General features: G+C 36.8%; 2 protein-coding genes across 2 annotated transcripts in view; both read left to right on the top strand.

Annotated features, from left to right (window-relative positions):
• LOC134752180 (Kv channel-interacting protein 1) overlaps nucleotides 1–8,553 on the top strand; it is a 64,546-nt gene extending 55,993 nt beyond the window's left edge. Inside the window, exons 5-7 of the mRNA XM_063687792.1 lie at nucleotides 3,686–3,895; nucleotides 5,431–5,594; nucleotides 5,983–8,553. Coding sequence (XP_063543862.1) covers nucleotides 3,686–3,895; nucleotides 5,431–5,559 — 339 coding nt within the window. The 3' untranslated portion in view covers nucleotides 5,560–5,594; nucleotides 5,983–8,553. The remainder of the gene's footprint in view (nucleotides 1–3,685; nucleotides 3,896–5,430; nucleotides 5,595–5,982) is intronic.
• A 7,643-nt stretch (nucleotides 8,554–16,196) lies between these two features.
• LOC134752107 (uncharacterized) lies at nucleotides 16,197–20,752 on the top strand. The gene is made up of 5 exons (XM_063687669.1): nucleotides 16,197–16,358; nucleotides 17,339–17,402; nucleotides 18,004–18,111; nucleotides 18,293–18,402; nucleotides 20,315–20,752. Exons 1-5 carry the CDS (start codon nucleotides 16,284–16,286, stop codon nucleotides 20,456–20,458), a joined length of 501 nt encoding a protein of 166 aa, XP_063543739.1. The 5' UTR covers nucleotides 16,197–16,283; the 3' UTR covers nucleotides 20,459–20,752.
• Nucleotides 20,753–20,940: the final 188 nt, after the last annotated feature.

The raw sequence follows: 20,940 nt of genomic DNA, 5'->3' as shown, positions 1-20,940 counted from the left end.
TGTAAAACATGTATTAAATGCAATTGATAATAAGATTCCTGTAACGGTTTTGTTTTTAGACATGAGCAAGGCTTTCGATTTTGTTTGTCATAAGCGGATGGCGATTAAACTATACAGATACGGTATACGTGGGCCAGCTCTTGATTGGATTAAGACATACCTCAGTGACAGAAATCAATGTGTCGAGACCCTAAAATATTGCCAAAAATCTAAAACTCTAAATTCTTACAAGTCATCTTTAATGTATAATAATTATGGAGTACCGCAAGGCAGTATTTTGGGACCTTTGTTATTCTTATTGTATATAAACGATTTACCAAAATGCTTGCCCAATCATGATTGTCTACTGTACGCAGATGACACATCTATTATTGTAAAATGCGAAAATTTGTCAACTTATAACGATGACTTAAACAGAGCACTAATAAGCACAGTAGAATGGTTAAAACGAAATAACTTAAAAATAAATGTAAATAAGAGTACTTATATCCAGTTCAGTACAGCAAGAGGCAACACACAGAAACTGCATATAACTTTAAATAATGAGCCTGTAAAAGAAGTGCAAAATACAAGGTTTTTAGGCATAACAATTGACAGCCACTGTACTTGGACGGACCATGCTGCATGTGCGATCCAAACTAAATAGTTTTATTTTTGCACTAAGACGAATTAGCCAAACGGTTTCGACCCAAGCAGCGCTACTCGCTTATAATGGCTACGTAAATTCTCTCTTGCGATATGGACTTGTAGTTTGGGGAAACTGTATTGACAAAGACGCAATATTTATAACACAGAAGCGTTGTATCAGAGCCATATTTGCCTTACACTATATGGGCTCATGTCGCTCTTATTTTATAGAAAACAACATACTCACTTTCCCTAGTATGTACATTTTTGAAGTGTGTGTTTTCGTACACAAATATAAATACTTGTTTGTGGAATTCCAAACAATGGGTCCCCGCGCGACAAGAACACAGTATAAGTTTACGTTACATAGACCTTCTGTTAATTTGGCACTTTCCTCGAGAAACTCTTATATTATGTGCATTCGTATTTATAATAAATTACCTGACATTTTTAAGAATAATAATTTGAATATATTTAAATCACAAGTACATGTTTGGTTAATACAGAGATGTTTTTATAGTATTAGTGAATTTTTAAATAATGAAATAATGATTTAATGGGATTTTATTGTGTTTGACTTCGATTTTATATTATTTTATTTTATTTCATTCTGTTACTGCATGATGTATTGGGTAAGATTTTTGATTATGATTTATGGTTGTATTAATATTAATGCTTGACATCATTCATGTAAGAGTAGCATAGGAAATGTTTGTTTGTACACCTGTAAAGGTAGAGTCTTGGTGAGTCCACATAAAATTGTTACATTAGTAATTACTGTGCAATGTACCCATTTCTCACAGACAATAAAGATTATGATTATGATTTATTATTATATTGCAATTCTAAGTAAAAGTTATCTAATTACATTTCTTATGTCCTATACTAACCACCGTTAAAAGATTCGCCCGTATTAAATTTACACACTGTAGCTAGCTCCAGCTTATACCTAAATAAAACAAACGAAATAGAGCAGAACCAAATTTTTGTATGAATAACTTAAATTGGGACTGAATTAATTAATATTTAAATTAATTACAGGCATATAGGATATACTAAATTTAGTTCTATTAAGTCATACCATAGTTTTGTAGCTATTGGTCACACTGCAAATCTGTTCCTATTCGTCATCCATTCAAACAGTTCTAACTGGTCACAAGCAGCATACCTAAACATTTTGGCAGTGTGACCGGTTAAAACAAAATTTTGGTGTAACGAGTTGATGCCTAAATCGTACCCGGTACCCGTGACGCCATAAAGTTTTTAGAGTACCTCATGTTTTCAAGCGGCAATATATTTTCTAGGGACATTTTTTCATAATATATATATTAAAAGGCGAATATGCTTTCCGATTATATTGACGCGTACGCCGTAACGGCAATACTTATATGTATAAACGTTCTGGGGCCCGTTACTCAAAAGCTTGTAACTTGTAATAAATACAAGCGACCGGATATCACTTTTTGACAGTGTTTATTAGAAAGGGACTTCCACGTGTATTACAAGCTACAAGCTTTTGAGAAAGGGCCCCTGGCCGCTATAGGCACGATAAATCACGACGCCTTCGTTCTTGGTTTTTAGCTCTTAAGAGTCCCCAGCAAGCTCGGTTCTTCATACAAACGTAGTTCCGCTCTCATTTTAAAACGACTAGCTATAGATTGCTCGGAAACTTTGTACTTACAATAGGATAAGGTACATACTTGTGACGGATTGAAACAAATAATATTGCTTTTGGCGGTATGACCGGTTAGAACAAAATTTTGGTGTGACGATTTGATGCCTGAATCCTTAGAAGAGATGGGACACAATGGTCTAAAGTCTAAACGCATCAAACTAAGTATCTTATTTTTTTATTTGACACTGTCTGGGTCTGTGCCATTTATTTGTATACCTAAATTAACAAGTTTAAGTCGCCAATCTAATTTCAATACATTATCTTCTCAATTAAGAATTGACCCGCTGGCACTGTTCCTACTTTGAAACCGTAGCTTTGCACGCACTCTTAAAGCAAACGGTTAAGTTTCCAGCTTGAAACGGTGCCAGATCAGATTCGTAATGACAGGTTTCAGTGCAATTTGGGGTCACGGTGTATAGGGTAGATTCTTACTTACTGCTGTGGCGCAACGACCCGAAGTGGATCTTGGCCTCCGACACGAAACAAATAAAATTATTTACACATAAAAAACATAAAAATTACACACGGGTCCAGCAATGTGTGCAGTAGGGAAGAGGCCCTGTCTCAGCATATTACGCTTTACTATCGAATAACATTCACAAACATGTCGATGCCATAAATAACTAGGCTAGTTAGTGTAAAACTCAGAACTGAGTTAAAAAGCCGACAAACTCCGCTCCAAACTATGAAACTGCACAATGGCTAATTGTTAGTCGCTGCAAGTTTCGAGTTGCAGCTTGTTAGGAAATTTATATTTATTGCACTGGCGTGACACCGTTCGGCGTGGTATTCAATTACCTATCTAAAGTAGCAAACTACTTTTTCATTTCTCACGCTCTGAAAGAGGGTCATTGTTGTTCTAAAAGGTGTGCAGAAAATAATACGTGTCTGCACTAGAGCATTTTACGTTCGAAGTACGATTTTTTTACTTTTTTTACGATAAGCAATTGAAATTTGAATTTAAATGGATTTTTTATACAATTTCCATTATGATATTTGACTCTCCGTTTCATAAATAACGATACTTTTGCCTAAATTGTTAATTGAAAGTACCCTCAAGAAATACTATAAAAATGTATACTTAGTCATGTTTAAAAAACACATTCATTTTACTTTTCTCGTATTCGAAATGAAAAGTAGAGTGTTTAACTCGGGTGAAAGGCATCATTTCATCCCTTGGTTAACAATCTACTATTACAGAATTTTATGTATTTTAGTCATAGCTAACTTTACCCAAGACTAAACTGTCAATCTTACGAATAGTATTAAATTATTGTTTGTTTTTTATGGCCCAAATCTCATAGAACGAAACGAGTGACAGGTGCAACAGTTGACAGTTGCCAATGTTGCCATGGATTTCTTATTCCCTATCATTTTCCACAGGAGCTCCTAGTAACCCTATCGACCCTCCTCCGCGGCTCCGTCTACGAGCGGCTCCGCTGGGCCTTCCGTCTGTACGACGTGGACGGCGATGGGGCCATCACTCGCGGCGAGCTGGCTGAAGTCGTGGTAGCAGTGCATGAGTTGCTGGGGCGTCGGGCGCCGCCTGGGTCGCCTCATGCGAGACTGGACGACGCTAAGGCTAATGAACAGGTACGGTGCCATCACATGCGGGGAACTAGTTGAAGGCATGGTAGCAGTTCATGAGGGAGCGCCGGGCGCAGCCAGGGTCACCTCATTTCTGGCCGCCGAGTTTTTGGCCGGTCCCATATTGATTTAAATCTTCTCGAACATTTGTTATAGGGTTCAAGCCGGCTTAGCTTTATTTGACATTCATAAGCGCAATTGTAATATGCCTAAATCCTTAAAAAATAAACTATCTTTATCATGCGAGATTGAACGATTTCGCGTTCGCTGACAGAACAGCAATATTAACACGAGCTAAGTAGTTACAGTACCTAAGTAGTTAGGATACTACAAGCAACAGTCAAACCCCGATATTTTTTTTGCAATTTAGGTCAAATTTACAGGAAAATCTTTCTACATATTTTCGCTTAATAGTAACACCAGCACCACGGAAGTCCAATTTGTGCTTGGGATGTCCGATTGAATAAAGTAAGTATTTATAGAAATATTAATTTTACGTTTAAAAACGATCTAGTTAAAAATATACCTAATAAACTTGTTGACTCTTAAGTTAGCTAACTAACTCGCGAAAGCAAAGCAAATTATTTAAGCTGATCTCACAATAAACTGTCTTGCTAAGAGCATAGTAAACTAACGGCTAAACTAGCTTGGAAGGAAGCAGCCGTCTGGAAAATGGCGGACTTTATGTTAGCGCTTGACTGGGCTGGGTATTCTTTATGTAAACTTCAGGATATAATACTTAAGTCCCCAGCAAGCTCGGTTCTCCATACAAACGTAGTTACGCTCTCATTTCAAAACGACCAGCTAGATTGCTCTGAAACTTTGTACTAACAATAGGATAAAGTATATCTACTTATTTCTGTAATTAGTTTATACACATACCGTTGTTATAAAAATACAGCGAATTTAAGTTTCGCATACAAAACTTGTTTTTTCTCTATTTCGTTTCTTTATAAACTAGCACATGATTGGCGCGACGGTATCTCGCCACGAAATAGACTACCCGTCCCACTTTAATTAATACAGTTAGTAAAAGACCGGAGTAGTCTATCTCGCGGCGAGATACTGTCGCGCCAATTATATGCTAGGCCTGCTGGAGCTATATGTGGCTTTCCAGCACAGAAGGGTCCTTATGCTTCAAATGCAATAATCATGATCATAACCATTTATTTCGTAAATGCACACAAAACATTACACGTCAGAAACAGTTAAAGAAAGGAAAAATACATTTTCTATCATTAAAATAAATAACAATGAAGAAAATTCATTTAAAATCAATTACAATATAATACAATGTCAGTGTTAAGTTAGTAATAACAATAAACTTAATTTTGAAAATGGCAAATATCAATAAAACACAACAACAGCTGATTTCCAGCGGGTCTGGATTAGCGAGGCTCAACTAAAATTTCTCGATAGTACTATAGAGGGGGCTTGCATTTACATATACCTACGCCCTTACGCATCCATGACAAAGTTCTCAGTCACATATTTTTGACCCAGAATCTGTAAAATAACGGAATTTTTTAAACCCTTTCCAGGTTGACCGAGTGTTCCACAAGCTGGACCTGAACCAGGACGGCGTTATCACCATCGAGGAGTTCCTCGAGTCCTGCCTCAAAGATGATGTGATCATGCGGTCACTGCAGATGTTCGACACGGCGCTATGACGGCAGACTGACACGCACGCGCGCTCCGACTTCAGGTCAGTTCCAGCTGATGATGAGTCTTTGAGTCTTGCCTCAAGGATGACTTGATCATGCAGTTTCTGCAGATGCAGACGCACGCGCGCTCCAACTTCAGGTACACTGAGTGTTCCCCAGGGTACAGTTCTAGGGTCTAATCCAGCTGTACAGTAATCTTCGAGTCTTGAAGGATAAGATCATGTAGATGTTTAACACGACGCTATGATGTGATACTAAGAATAGGTCAGTACCTATTCATACCGTTCTTCAGTAATCTAAGGTAAATTTCTGCGTAGGTTTGTCGAAGCTTTTAGCATTGACTGAGATTTATTATTCTAATAAACGCTCCATAATATATGGACGGCTCCACTGGAGACAGTAGTTTATCCCGGAAACTCCATGTTCCAGGACGGAATCCAAGCGTCCGCTGCCCCGGCACGTGTGCCGCTGCACGCGCGCGCCGCTGCACGCGGCCGCCGCGGCGTGCTGGTCGCGCGCACGCGCGCTCGCGCGCCGCCTGGCTGCACTCCAGCACCTGTACCACGTCTGGCGACCCAGGATTAACGCCAAGCTGTTTCTGGCCTTCTAAGCGGACGCTCGAGCGGAGCGTGCATGTTGGTCGCATGCTCCCTCGCTGCGCTGCAGCACTTATACCACGTGTGGAAAGTTTAAAACCCAGGCGTAATGTTACTGTTTCTGTCCTTCTAAGGGTGGAGTTGTCGTTCAAGCGGAGCGTGCGGCGCGGCGTTTGGCGACCCAGGCTTAATACCAAGCTGTTTATTGCCTTGTTGGAGTAGACGCTCAAGCGGGGCGTGCGGCGCGGCGTCCATGTTATGGCGGGGGTCACTGAAAGCAAATTGGTTAACACACATGGATATTTAGCGGTCGGTGACAACGTAGAGCGTGCACGCTCGGAACGTGTGTTTCGTGACCGAGGCGTTAACCGCAAACTACTTAGGCACCGCATTATATGAAGCGTTTATAAACAGCGTAGGGACACCATACATAGGTGAAGTTTCACTAGTAAAATGCTGCGCAAGTAGCACTATTGAACTGCTAGGTACTTATACTACAACAATGACTATTAAAACCCAATTTTTGTAGATATTTTAAATTGTAAACGTCGATGCAACTGAAATATCAGTCGCGTTCCCATACTAAATTAGTACGGAAGCGCCTATCCGTGGGAAGCTGGTAACCGCTCGTTGCCCTAGAGACTCCATAAACCTTGTAGTAAAACATATTGGGATGAATTTCGTCTGTTTTAAAAAGTAATGAAACAAAAGAAATGCTACATTATTAGGTTTATGAAAGGTTCAAATTATATTGAAACAGTGTACATTGTAATTCACAATTTCATTAAACAAATGAAAACTTACGCTTCAGTATACGCTACTTTTGTTACACGCTTTATGCTCCGCCGAACGCTCCGCTACGCTCGCCATGAGGCCACTATTTCCTAAGTTACATCGCTTTTTTCGTGTCCACAAATAAACGGTTTAGCATGCTGTTATATCGCTACAATACATTTTGTTTTAAACACCTACACTGATTGTAAATACTAAATACTATCTCAGATACTAAAATGACCAGCCAGCCTCCTAAAATGACCAGTAGCTAGCTGCAGAAAAACGGGCGCCCGATTCTGATTGACGGTTTGGATCGTATTTTGATACGACTTTGAAGATCGCTCACGCTGGTACATGCGAAATGAAGTGAACGTCGTACGTGGGGCGATCTGCAAGGTAATATCAAAACCAGTTCGAGACCATAACAAATTGCAGCAAGGTTAAAAAAACAGACAGCTCGACGAACATAATTGTAGGTAAAGAATAAAGAAACATAATTTATTTAAAATAACGAAACGATCCAAATAAAAAAAAGGAACTAAAGAAACTAAATATGAGTCAATCTAGCCCTTATTTTCCACCTATTTTTATTTCTTGACTGACCAAAATAGTAACAGAAGAAGAAAACAGAGTAATGCTTTACCTCATGTTAGTAACAGCGTACTTACTGAAAAGAAAACAGAGTAATGCTTTACCTCATGTTAGTAACAGCGTAATTACTAAAAAGAAAACAGAGTAATGCTTTGCCTCATGTTAGTAACAGCGTACTTACTAAAAAGAAAACAGAGTAATGCTTTACCTCATGTTAGTAACAGCGTACTTACTAAAAAGAAAACAGAGTAATGTTTTACCTCATGTTAGTAACAGCGTATACTTACTAAAAAAAACCAGAGTAATGCTTTACCTCATGTTTGGGGGTTAAGGAAATAATAATTTTAAGAAGGCGCGCGGTTAATAGTTATAATAAGGTTTAATTAATTTTATCGTTAACATTTAGTTATCCGAAATATTTTATAATTAGTTTTTAAAAATTAATAGTGACAAGTATTAGTGAGTTGTATTAGCAATATTGAGTATTTTATAGATAATGCGAATACCCATAGACATACGTTGAAAAACTAACCGCGGTATATTCTAGTGAAACATAAATGCCATACTAGTTAATAACAGAAAGTACAGAACCCTTAGTATTTAGGGACTAGTGAAACTTAATCAAAGTAGACATAAAATAATACTATGGGTTAATTTAGAATTTCAGTAGAAATGTTTAATTTTTTTAGGAATAACATCATGTTATGTTTATCCCAAAATTAAGTAGTATTGAGTTTCGCGGCCGCGACCGAGAGAGGGCGTAACACATACCTATCTACCTCGCTTTCGAAAGAAAGACAAGTTTATCGTAAGATGGGGACGGTTTGTGGGACATACCCTGTCATTTGTAACTGCGTCTCTCTCGGCCAGCCGACGGCTGCCGAGCCACCAGCAACAGGGTAGAGCTCCAAAGAGCAACTGGGTACCGCTTATATATAGTCTAGCAAACCAATTTTAACAGTTTTTTAAAGGCGACGAAGAAAAATGTACCAGGTTTCCGATTGAACTTCAAAAGGGGTCCTCCATTTACATTACACGTTTACGGGGGGAGGGGGTCAAGAAAATGTGACATGTTGTGACAAGGGGGAGGGAAATCACAAACTTTGTAACGTCACTTTAACTTATTTTATTCGCTGTACAGTTAAATAACAAGTTTTTGAAACGATAATATAGTTCATTTAATTTATATGTTATACCGTATAACATATAAATTAAATGAACTATATATATATTTAACAACAATATAATCCCGGCTTGTATATATATCTATACGTAAAAATGATTATAACTTATACCGTTTGCATTCCCTATTTGCCAAATGTGACCAATTGTGACAAGGAGGAGGGAAGGGGTCAAAAAATCTAAAAATTCATGTGACGTAATTAATGGATGAACCTAAATGGCGAAGTCGTCTCGAGATATATTTTTTTATGAGTGTAATATTGATAGCTTAAATATGCAGTTAACTAACGTGGAAGTAAGCAGCGAATGAAGAATTAATCTTGAAAGGCGTTTAACTAATCTTTAGTCAACACCCGGCAATCCATCGTGGCTATTTCTATCTGGTTAACTGGTTATCTATCTATCTATTTGTAAAGTCCAGCTATCACTTTACTTAAAGCATACAACAAGCAATTATACCGAACAACGTCGTGCTCTAAGAACATTTTTGACATTGGCGAAGTCATCATTAGATGTACGCAATTTTTTTAAAGAAATTGGTAAAAAAAAATGTTGGAAGGTGGAAGCTTCCATTGAGTTTTACTGAAAAATTGGTTTGCAAGACTATATTTTACTAAAATTTACAAAATTTTTGGATGTGTTTACCACGAGAACTATATTTTTGAAAAGTGAATAATTTTAAATTGCGTTCAGGCTTCTGTCCAATTTCATAAGAATTTTTAACAGTTGGTGTTTTTAAAATGAGAGCACTGCCTCTTGAATTTTAATGTACTTACTGCAACTACCTATATACACTGACTCGCCAACGTTTATTTATTTAACTAAAATTAAATATAAAGAAATAAATATATATTGCCCTAACTGACATTTAGTATAACTACACAAGTTTTAAAAACGTTATTATTTGGTAAAATTGTCATGTATTTATTTAATATCTAAGCAAGTGTATCATGAACATCAAGACTATAATTTACTAAATATCAATAATAATTTTAAATTTCAAGCAATCGTGAAGTAATAATATGCAATTTTAATCATATCATCCGTATTTTGGCTTTTTAGGTGTATTTTAATATGTTTTATGGTGAAATAAATGGGTATGAGTCTATGAGTCTAGAAATTATGCCTCGTGAGCTCAAACTTAGCTCAAGATGACGAATCATAATCAAATACAAAATGATAAAAAAATAGTTTACGATTGTCAATGTTGTGTAAACAATTGATACGTTTTAAGAATATAATTTGCATTTATACGTATTTACACTTGAAAACTTGATATTATTTACGACGATTGGTATAAGTGCGACTGTGGGATTAATGCGTCTATTTGAGTTCTTTTTCTTAACAGCGTGAATTACAAGAGCTCCCGTCATCTAGTGATATAAGCCCGAGTTACTTGGAAATAAAACGTAAGAAAAAGGCGTTCAGACTAATCGTTTTCGAGAAAAACGAAATAGTCGCAAAAATCCCATAGTTGCAATTGACCCCGTAAACCGTAATACTTGGTATGACCTTATAACCTTGTATTAAGCATGACTATGGAATTGATTTGGGAATTTGATTAGTGGCAGAAGTTTTTTAAGAATTGTTATATCGACCTTAATGATCGTCACAAATATTGAATCCACAAATACTTTCGATCATACATATACATACATAAGAAAAAGAAGCAATTGATATTCTGTAATGCATTTTGAATATTTTAGCGCAGAAGTTCCTAAGTTAAATATCTTAAGGTAAGGTATGGTTTGTTTTACGCTAATTTATAACTATTTGAGCATCTTACAGACTTACGGGCATAAAAAGAATACTCGGTAAAGTCAATCGGTGCAAATGGCCAAATGCATCGTCGAAACATAAAGTACCTTACGGGTATCAAAGCGCACGTTTCTTATGATATCGACCAAACTGTGTACTCCAGAGAAATCTAATATATTTCATTACACCGGTAACTGTGCTCGTAAGTCTATGTAAATATGCATTTTATATTTTAATATTGAAATGTATCCTTGCAATTATTTTTCCGTATTGTCACGTGTCGCTAAGTCACAGATCTTTTCTTACTTTAAAAACATTTCTAACATAGTAGTAGAGTTACAAATTATCTTATGAATAGTTGAAATTGATCTATTGGTATTATGAATAAATCAAGAATTGTTGACTGATTTGACAATTTGTAGATGTGAGCAGTTTCTATAGGGCAAGATGATTTTTTGGTTCGGCTTTTCTGTAACTAGCATGTTTGTTTTCATGTCCCAAATACTTTTAAATATGTATAGGTAATACATTCGATTCCTTATTAAAATCTTAATGATTCACACTCAATGTGAAACAATTTAAGATAGTATGAATTTATTTACGGGATTTGATCGTGCAGTCGCCATCAGACATACCGGAGCGGCCGAGGTGTTCTCGAATACCTGAACAAAGCCTCTATTATCAAGACATCAAAAGTGCATGCTCACATATTTTTGAGCGCCTTGGCCTCTCTTATATATCTGATGGCGACTGTACCAGCGTTGGTATGTAAGAAATTTGTATATATAAAGCTATTATTGTCTCTCCTAAAGATCAGTGTTCAATGTCTAAACGTCGCAGTCTTCCGATTTGGTTAGATTTGTATTTGAAAGGCAATTATAGTTTTATGTTTGTAAAGCTAGTGTAAGGTCAGGCAGGGCAGTCGCAGCTATGGAAAAAAATCAGTAAAAAAAATACATTCGGGGCAGATAAAAAAGTTTAAGGTGCAGGATTACTTCGACAATGGGGTAATTTTGAAATTCGCTAAAATCTTCTAACCTAGAACCACTTCATACTTTGGCAACACTCACGCTATTTCAATACTTGTCAAAGCATCTTACTGTTGCAACAGTAGACAGTGCTTCTAGTTAAAAAGATATTAGTGATTTTCGAAATATGCCCGCTTTCGAAGTTACCCTACAGCATCTTATATTCGGAGGAATTACCTTATTCGATACACTTGTCCCCACTTACCTTACATTTGAGAATTACTTATAAATAATCTGAGAGTTACCGAAAAGCCGTACCTTCTGTAGTAATAATTACATTAATTAAATAAGTATATATTTAATTTATATCTAGACGACGGTTATCATTACTATCAGTGTTGACGACATTGGTAATGTATGAGTAGTGTGATATGATGTGAAAAGTGTGTGTTATATGCATTTTTGAAAATGGAAGGAATTGAAAGATTCACACGCTTCTGGTAAGCTTCCGTAGCTCAGTTGGTTAACAACGATCGAACCGGTCGCAAGCTCGAGTGGCTTAAGTCTCGCCCAAAGGGGTAATTTTTTTAATTTTCCGTTTGATATATATTTTTTTGAAAATGTTAGGTCGGGGCAAGGGAAGTTCGGTTGTAAAGAATTATTTCAAAATCATTTTGATCCTCTGAACCGACAGTTTTAGTGACAAATATATAGTTTCTATTTAAATTTCATATCGTCTCAAAGTTATGTGTAATGGATTTCTATTGAGTTGAGAATTGAGTCATGTCGGTTTTGCCCCATGGCATAATGGCTCTTTTGGCCCGTAAGGTCAATACGGATAAGCGTGGCATACCATACGAGTAAATGAGGCCAGCGAGTTTATACATTTGCTAGATATATACCTATTTGTGTTTAGTGGCCAAATAAACACTAATCAATGTGTAAACAGGTCCAAATGTGAAGGCCAGTCACACTTATCCCGCAGCCTTACATACCCGTATTGACCTAATAATCCTTCACAATTAACAATTTATAAAAGAGTTTTACTGTGTTTTAAGTATTATTTATGAATGAACGAAGTGGATTGATATTTCTCTTTATTGCTGAAATATTACACACATTTCACAGAATTTTACTCAATAGTACAGTAATTATGTTCTATTCACATAAGTATGATTTATTTATAGCGCGTAATGTAGGACTTTTAGGGTCCATTTTGATTTTAAATACGAATAGCTATAGAATTCCTGAATAATAAGTATTGACATTCTTTACTATTGTTTCATAAATATTTGTTCTTTATCGGCAAAATATATAAGATAGGATGGGATAAGTGTGACTTTTCTCGAATTACAACAAGATTAAAAGTGCGATTTTCATGACGGGAACTCTTTCCCTGCCAGAGTTTTCAAATAACGTCAATACCCAATAAAGCAATTAAAAAAGTCGCAATTACCCCAAATCACCTAAAGTCATTAAATTGTTTTCAATACTTTTACCTAACTCGTACCTGGTTGTACCTACATATTTTGTGTAAATCCCATGGGAATGGATGATCTTTGACATATAGTTGTCGGCAGAGGAGTTAAAGTCAATGATTATACACACAGCTACACTAATAATAATAAAATAAAATATTCAAGAAACTTAAATTAAATCAATTTTGCAGTTAGCTATCATACATTAAAAGAATTTCAGTACCGTTTAGTACCTTGTCACAGTGACAATTAGAATGAGGTCCCACGACTCTCATATAGATTATCACTGTGACAAGGTACTAAACAGTACTGAAATTAATTTATTTGACTGTACTCACTATTGGTAAGGAAAAAGAACAATAATTTCAAATTCCGCTGTCATTAGATGGAGTCGAACTCTACATGGCATTTGCAATGACAAAGTGTGGCATTATCATCATTAATGACAAATTTCTATAAAATATGGCTTTAATAATGACACCGCTTCACTTTGTTCAATTCACATTGGTGCAGTTATCTCAGACGGACCCTAACATGTTGTTGCGACCTCAACTCTAGTACCGATACCTGAGGGTCTACCGCCAACATGAAGAAATCCAAAAACGTTATCTGCCTCCCTCTCGCTTAAATATTCAAGAAGAAAGGCAGATTTCGTACATAAAGTTTATTCCTCATACACTATGATTTCCGTTTAAAAGAAATAGAATAGGGAATATTACGCGAAACTCTGCGTAGGTGGCGCCGCTACCACAATCTGAGGGTCTATCGCAAAAGAAGAAAATCGAAATTTCGTTATTTAACATCTCTGTCACTCTTGCATATTCGAGCGACAAAGAGGCAGATAGCGATATTTCGGATTCGCGTTTCCCGCTAAACAAACCGCCTTGATGCATAAATGTCAGTCATATTTTATTATATATATATCTCTGAAAACTTGTCATCAACTTGTTGTATGTATAAGTTACTCTATGGTTTACTAAAAGGGCTAGTGCTGCACTCTGGTGGTAGAACATCGCAGTAATATCCCCTATTCGATTTCGTTTCTCAATGGTACGTAGGCTCTCTGACGCACAGTTGAAGAATCATGAGTCCGAGACACTTCGAATATGTATAGCATAGAGTAACTTATACTAGAGCGATACTGTCCTAGTAAATTTTGTAATCACAGTAATTCACTGCCATCTGTCGACATACTGTAAAACTAAAAATGAAGATTTATAAAAATACGTTAAAATGTATTTAAATATGGATAAATGATTTTTTTTATTTGCATTAATTATTTTTATGAAAATTGTTAAATAACAAATTGTGTATAGCTATATTAAGTATAGCTTTTCGTCTATCAAAATAATGATGTTAAAAATTTAATGTTTTCTAGATATTTGGAAAATTTTAAATGAAAGTTTTAATGCCTTTTATAGAGTGAGAATGGAATGAATCTTAAAGTGTCCCGCGTAAAATAAGTACCTACTTACTGTAAATAATTACTACTAATTGTCACTGTGTCGAGACGTCCACGTTACTCTGATAGTAAACAGTTCTTCATGTTTCACGAGTGTTTCATTCCAACTAATTTATTACCCAATCTTCCTGTTTTTGTATACTACGTCGGTGGCAAACAAGCATACGGCCCGCCTGGTGGTAAGCAGTTTCCGTGAATCTAGTATAAAACTGCATTAGGCATGAGTGGTGGGGGAACTGTCAGAACGGGATAGTCTACCGTATCTTTCAGAGAAAGCGTTATTATTGTTTGTCCTTGTTACAGTCTCATTTGACCAACTATATTATCAACATTTATAAAAGGAAAAAAAACATGTTCAGCTGTAGTATAAACCGCAAATCATTTAAGGCTATTTAAATGGACTGCAGTTTTTAAAGAATAGTAATTAGAAATTAGCTTCCTAATAAAATTACGTATCTATAGTTGGTCAAACCAAATTGACAGTAAATAAGAACAAAAAAAAACTATACTCATCCTTCTCTTTTGGATGCTAGTACTAGTGTAAGACAAAGAGTATGATTCTCTCTGTCTATGTTTGAAATGAGACAAACTATAAATGCCTGGAAAATCCCCTTTTGTGCTTATGATAGTTATGGTTTATTGTATCTAATTTTACATTACGTTATGGACAAGAGCCTGACACTCTTTGATAGAGAAAGATAGTCTTATATTGCGATTCCTATAAGAGGAAAGAGAAAATAGTGCCATGCTTTGTCCTTATCACCGACCGGGTGGCATCATAGGTAGGAGGCGATGGCGAAATACCGAAATTTATAAGAGTGAAAGTCAACTCCTACCTATTTTATAAGTTTCTATAGCTTTAGTATACTTTTGTATGTAATTTTAGTTTTAAGTTTATCATGAATAAAACATTTGAATTTGAATTTGAATTTGAAAGAGAAAAAATCCTATGCTGCCCAAATTTTATATGATTAATCTTTCTCTTACCCCCGGTCGCTCGATAGCGTGTCTATAACTACTTGTAGTATAGTATAATATACTATGTCTATGGTTACGGATTATGAATGATGAAGATGCGAGGTCATTAGCGATGTATTGACTCGATTGACCGAGACAACGAAATGAGGGCTATCGTTTTTTTGCTCACTAGTTGGCGCCTCTGTTGATGGTGGTCCAAAAGACTAAAGAACAGCTGTCAGTCATTGAAGTGACAAGTGACATCTGACATTTCGAAATATGGAAAAGACCACCATCTACACTAGCGCCCCTAGCGGTGAATTCATACGCGTTAGCCCTCATTACAACCTTACGTCATTGTGAAAAGAACTGGTTTCATCCTAACCATTACTGTCTTTTTTTTAAAACAATTATGGCCGACATATGGCCGACGACCATTAACCGTCGCACCGCACCAATGTCATTGTGCGACGCATCCATAAGTAAGAGCGAGGAAGCGATATCTGAGTCAATATTGCGTCGCACAATGACCTTGGTGCGGTGCGATGGTGTGTTATGCCATTACTGCCACTTGCTGTCACGAAGGCATTTTTTTAAATACTTGAAAAATTTAAAATATATACGAGTTTATGGCTAGTATGTATAAGTAATTGTACAAATTTATAAAAAAAGATCATTTATTCAACTAGGATGCAGGAAAATGTATTGATAATTAGTATGTATTGAGACGCCTTACTTTAAACTATGACTAGGAAAAATGATTGAACATTGCAATGACACATCTTAAAGCATACTGAAGAAGAGGCAGTATGGCCTATGGTCTTAGCCTGTCCAGAAGGACGAATAAAAAAAAAAGCATGCATATAATGAAACGTCAAAAAAGTCTTTGCATTGTAAACAATGTAGTGTAATTTCTTATTTTATAAGAATTTTAATTAAATTTCGATAAATTCAAGGCATAATAATGTCTAAATTAGTCCACGTAGTAGACGGCGAGGCTTCTGAATCGGATTCCGAAATAGAAATTGGTAAATCGCCGGTAAGTGTAGGTATTTGTTGACGTAGCCACAGTTTGGAGCAAACTAATGTTTTCTAGTAAATCTCACTGTAACTAATAGTAATAGAAAGTATATTTATGTTCTACATTACTAACACTGTCTATCAATACAGTTATTGCCATGTTTTGTTGATAGTCACTGTACATACTCATACTACATAGTTTGAAGATCACATTGATTGCCAACTTTTAGGAATGAACGCTTTAACCTCTGGCGTCCCATGGTCCTTATACTAGTACAAATGACCTCCAATATCCAATGAAATATAAATCATTAATAAAATGAAACAGAGTTTAATAATAAATTTAAAAGTGGAAAAATTACTGCCTTGGCCAGCATTATCCAGAGGCCGTGAGTTCAAGTTTCACCCAAGGCAGTAATTTTTCTACTTTTAAATTTATTCTAAGCTTAATAGCATCGATCGCAGACGTTTCTGCTTGTTAAAAATTAATATAGAATGGGTAGCACATCGTAACTGGTGAATTTCCAATATGACTTGGATCTCCGGTGGCCGTTTAAGAAGTGTAACACTCTTACGGTAGATGTCGCTAGGGTCCCCTAGACCCATATAGTGGGAAGATTTGCTGACTATGGATGAGGTCTTGGTGGTTCAGTTGGCAGAGCGCTGGAGTATCTATCCAGAGGCCGTGAGTTCAAGTCTCACCCAAGGCAGTAATTTTTCCACTTTTAAATTTATTCTAAGCTTAATAGCATCGATCGCAGACGTTTCTGCTTGTTAAAAATTAATAGAGTTTAATAATATAATATAACTTTTGTTTTGTTTTGGTCAATTTTAAAACAAATCAATTTTAAAATAAGTAGGTAGTACAAACTTTAGAATTAAAGATGCAAAGTATAATTTTTGATTTTATTCATAATTTTTGAATTAGTCCAACAGTAGAAACACAGTGACCTAGAATTGCCCACTTTGGTGTAAAATTTCTAATATGTCTTTTTTCAGTCCCTGAACCTGCAATCAACGGAGGCATTTGTTGTTGCCGGAGAAGCCCCGGAGTCTGATGATGGTAAGACTCACAGTTGTTTAGGTTTGCCAGATCCATCCTAGATTTAGAGTAAAACTTTAAAACTTTAACATTTTTATATGTAAGTATTTTGTATCAGTCATTGCGCTAGTTTCCGTCCAGGCTCTAGCTTTCATCCACTTGACGGAGTAGTGAATTTTCATTTTTAATTCGAAACTTGCGAAATATCATATTTATGTAGATAGATATATTGTTTAAGAAGTACGGATCGCAATAAGTCCAAATTTGTGCGCCAAGGTAGGTTTATATTCAAATTTCGTCAAGTGGACGAAAACTAGCACAATGACTATAGATGTTTAATAGTGTTCATTTGTATTTCATTTGCGATGTTTTACAGTTAGTCTTTTCCTCATGTTGGTGGTAAAAAAAAATTGTTTCATTTTTAGGTAACGACTTCGTATTATTATTTCCCAATTAGAAATGAAATAATTAACAAAAAGAACGAAATAATACCGGTTTCGTTCTCATACAAAAAATACCGGTATCTGATCCCTGCTTCTAACTCGTTAAACTTGGGGTTTAATTTTGGAATGTTTTGCTTGCTCGGTTACCCTTTGTAAAACAAGCTGTTATTGGTTGACAGAGGGCAGGCTGCCAACGCCTGTAATGCTGCCAGAGCTAGATGTGCCGCTGCACATGCCGTTCCAGCCCCTGAACAAACTGCCTGGCTCCCTGCTGCATCAGAAGTTGTGTAAGTATGTTATGTATAATTTGTAAAGGTTTTGTGTAAATTAGTTGAACTACCCGCGCGAAGCCGGGGCGGGTTGCTAGTAGATCATAAAAAGCAACTTTTTGCCGCTTATACGCAACTTAAACAACTTGGTTTTCAGAGACGTTTTCAGTATTCGTAATCCCTTACCTTATTTGTCCAGGGGAATGCAACGTGTCCCTCCGAGCGACTCTGGAGGGTCTGGTGAAGCACACCACCGACATAGCAGTAGAGAAGCTGACCAGAGCTGACAAGATGCTGCTTAATGGACAGGTAATATTATCTGGTTACTCACAAATGTACAAAAAACTAGCTGTTCCATACAGTGAGCGCTAAAAGTGGCGCAAAAACGCCAAGAACACCTAAAGGCGTCGTAACTATTAGTCGCAAACAGCGCCATGAACACATCACTATAAGTGTTATCTGGCAAAGTAAACTTCACACTTTAAAGTAAGGTTTACATTAGCCCGCTTGAGACCGTGACCTTGGCGTGTGAGTGTTGTTTTTGTTTATGATATAAAGCGTTTAAATGGTTAAGACGAGTGAGGAGACAAGTAAATTTAATTATTGGTTGATTGATCCTTATCTACGGGAGCATTGGTAGCCTAGCGGTAAGGTTGCGACTTTCATGCCGGAGACCACGCGTTCCAACACCCGGGCTCGTACTAATAACTTATGCACGAAACATGATTTAATGATTTCCAGTCGCTTTTCCTTGGGGGAAACCATTGCGAGGAAACTGGGCTAATATCAATTTGCCTAGGTTCCCCAGAAGGTCATAAAAACTTGAGCCTTTTCCAATTTTTGCCCACTATCGGGACGGCACGGCAAGGGATCCTTCGGCATATTACCAAGGCGTCCTCAGGCATGCCGAGACGTCATCAGTCATGCCTAGGCGTCCTTAGGCATGCCGAGGTGTGCTTGGGGATGCTGAGGCGTTCTTAGCATGTCTGGCATGGCATGTCTAAGACACCTTAGTATGCCTGACGGATGCCTCGGCAATATGCCGAAGGATCCCTTGCCGTGCCGTACCGATAGTGGGCACCGGGCCTTATGTTGCCGAAAGTACAGGCTCCTTAAGTAAGAAATGGCAAGTGGCCGAGCTCTAGTTAGTTAAATAGTATCATTTTTCGTAAATCGACAACCATTTTGCGTGGAAAACAAGAAAGCCCTACTCTAACTATAAATATTTGATTTTAATTATCTATTCTATTTGTTATTATTGTTTATAGATTTATTTTATAAGACTACCTTAGAAATAAGTAGATATAAAATGTTGCTACGCCCTAGTAGGGTCCATGATTGTACTCACATTATTTTAAGAACATCTGTAATACCATGGTTGCAACGAATAAATGAAATGAAATGAAATAACCACCCCAGCTCATGCAGGAAACCTAGCAAGGTTTTCAGGTTGCTAACTGCCTCCTTCAGTGTACAGTGTACACAAAGCCCCTAGGGCCCTGCTTGGTGCTTGCAGTCCAGAAGAATGTGTTTTGTTGTTTCGTCTGTTTCCATGCACGCTCTGCATATGATCTGTATTACCCATATTAAGAGGAAAGGGGACGGACGATCTATTCTACATCAAACATAGCCCTTATTTTCCTCCCTGGATTACAGAACATTACATTAGATTGGACATTATGGAAAATATTTTTACAGAATTTTATGTAGTTTATTCATAGACCTACCCCGACCGTTAGTTTTTTCGTTTTTTAGTGTTCCGTGCAAAACTTTGTTTTGACAAACGGAACACTTATGGGATCACTTCGGTCTTTTTTAATTACCTACTATAAAAGTTAGGAGACTTAGGAGCGAAAAACAGGTTTCATACAAATTTTGAAATGCTCCTAACTTATATAACAATGAAAAAACAAACGGTCGGGCATAGATATGGTTAAAAAACATCAAATTGTGTAAAAATATTTTCAATAATATCCTGAGAGGACAATAGGGATGGAAAGGCGGTTTCTGGGCGGCCTGCTTTCACTGACATGCGTTAAAATTTTAACAAACGAAACCGTCAACGCCATCTATCCGAGAGTAGGCCAAAGGTAGGGGCGCCATCTGGTCGAGAATCAAATTTTCTTGATTTTCGAGGCACGTTTTTTCCTTAGACTGTAACCATCTATTACGGAGTCATATCTATTTTTGGCTAAAACATAACAATGTTTTTAATTTTTAGGAAAGTATGCGCGCTACAAACGCAAGCCTGACGCTGGCGCGGGCGCGACTCAAGCAAATACACACCGAGCTAGAGAACGCTCACTGCAGCAGCGCCTTACCCACTGTTAGGATACAATCTACCACAGAACACACACACACATAATAATATCTCTTACGAATAATAAATCGACTGAGCGTAGCGAGGTCTTTAGATCAAATAAAGCCTGCTTATTACTTAGTTAAAAGGTTATATTTAAACGACTTAGGCCAAAGTACAAGGGCTTTATAACCTGTAGACAGTCTTGTCGCGTTGGCGATTAGTTAAATTTTGTTATTATAAATTTTAGTTACATATTTTTTGAAATGTGTAAATACCTACCACCTACGTGTAAAAATGTTTCCTTATAATAGTTTACGAAGTTATGTGGTTATAACATATTCTATGTTTTATTAAAAACAATAAACCATGGTATTTCCTTAAAGTCGATTATTATTTTATTACGTCAAATTCCGCAGACTTCACTGGTTCGGTCACCTATTAAAAATGGGAGAGGATCGGGCTGCCAAAAGGGCGTACTTGGGAAGACCAACTGGTGGCCGCCCGGTAGGTCGGCCCAGATACCGCTGGGGAGACAGTGTAGAAGC

The sequence above is a fragment of the Cydia strobilella genome, chromosome 24, assembly GCF_947568885.1.
Source record: "Cydia strobilella chromosome 24, ilCydStro3.1, whole genome shotgun sequence".
NCBI lineage: Eukaryota > Metazoa > Arthropoda > Insecta > Lepidoptera > Tortricidae > Cydia > Cydia strobilella.
The sequence above is the reverse complement of the archived record's forward strand: the minus strand, read 5'-3'. Positions and strand labels throughout refer to the sequence as shown.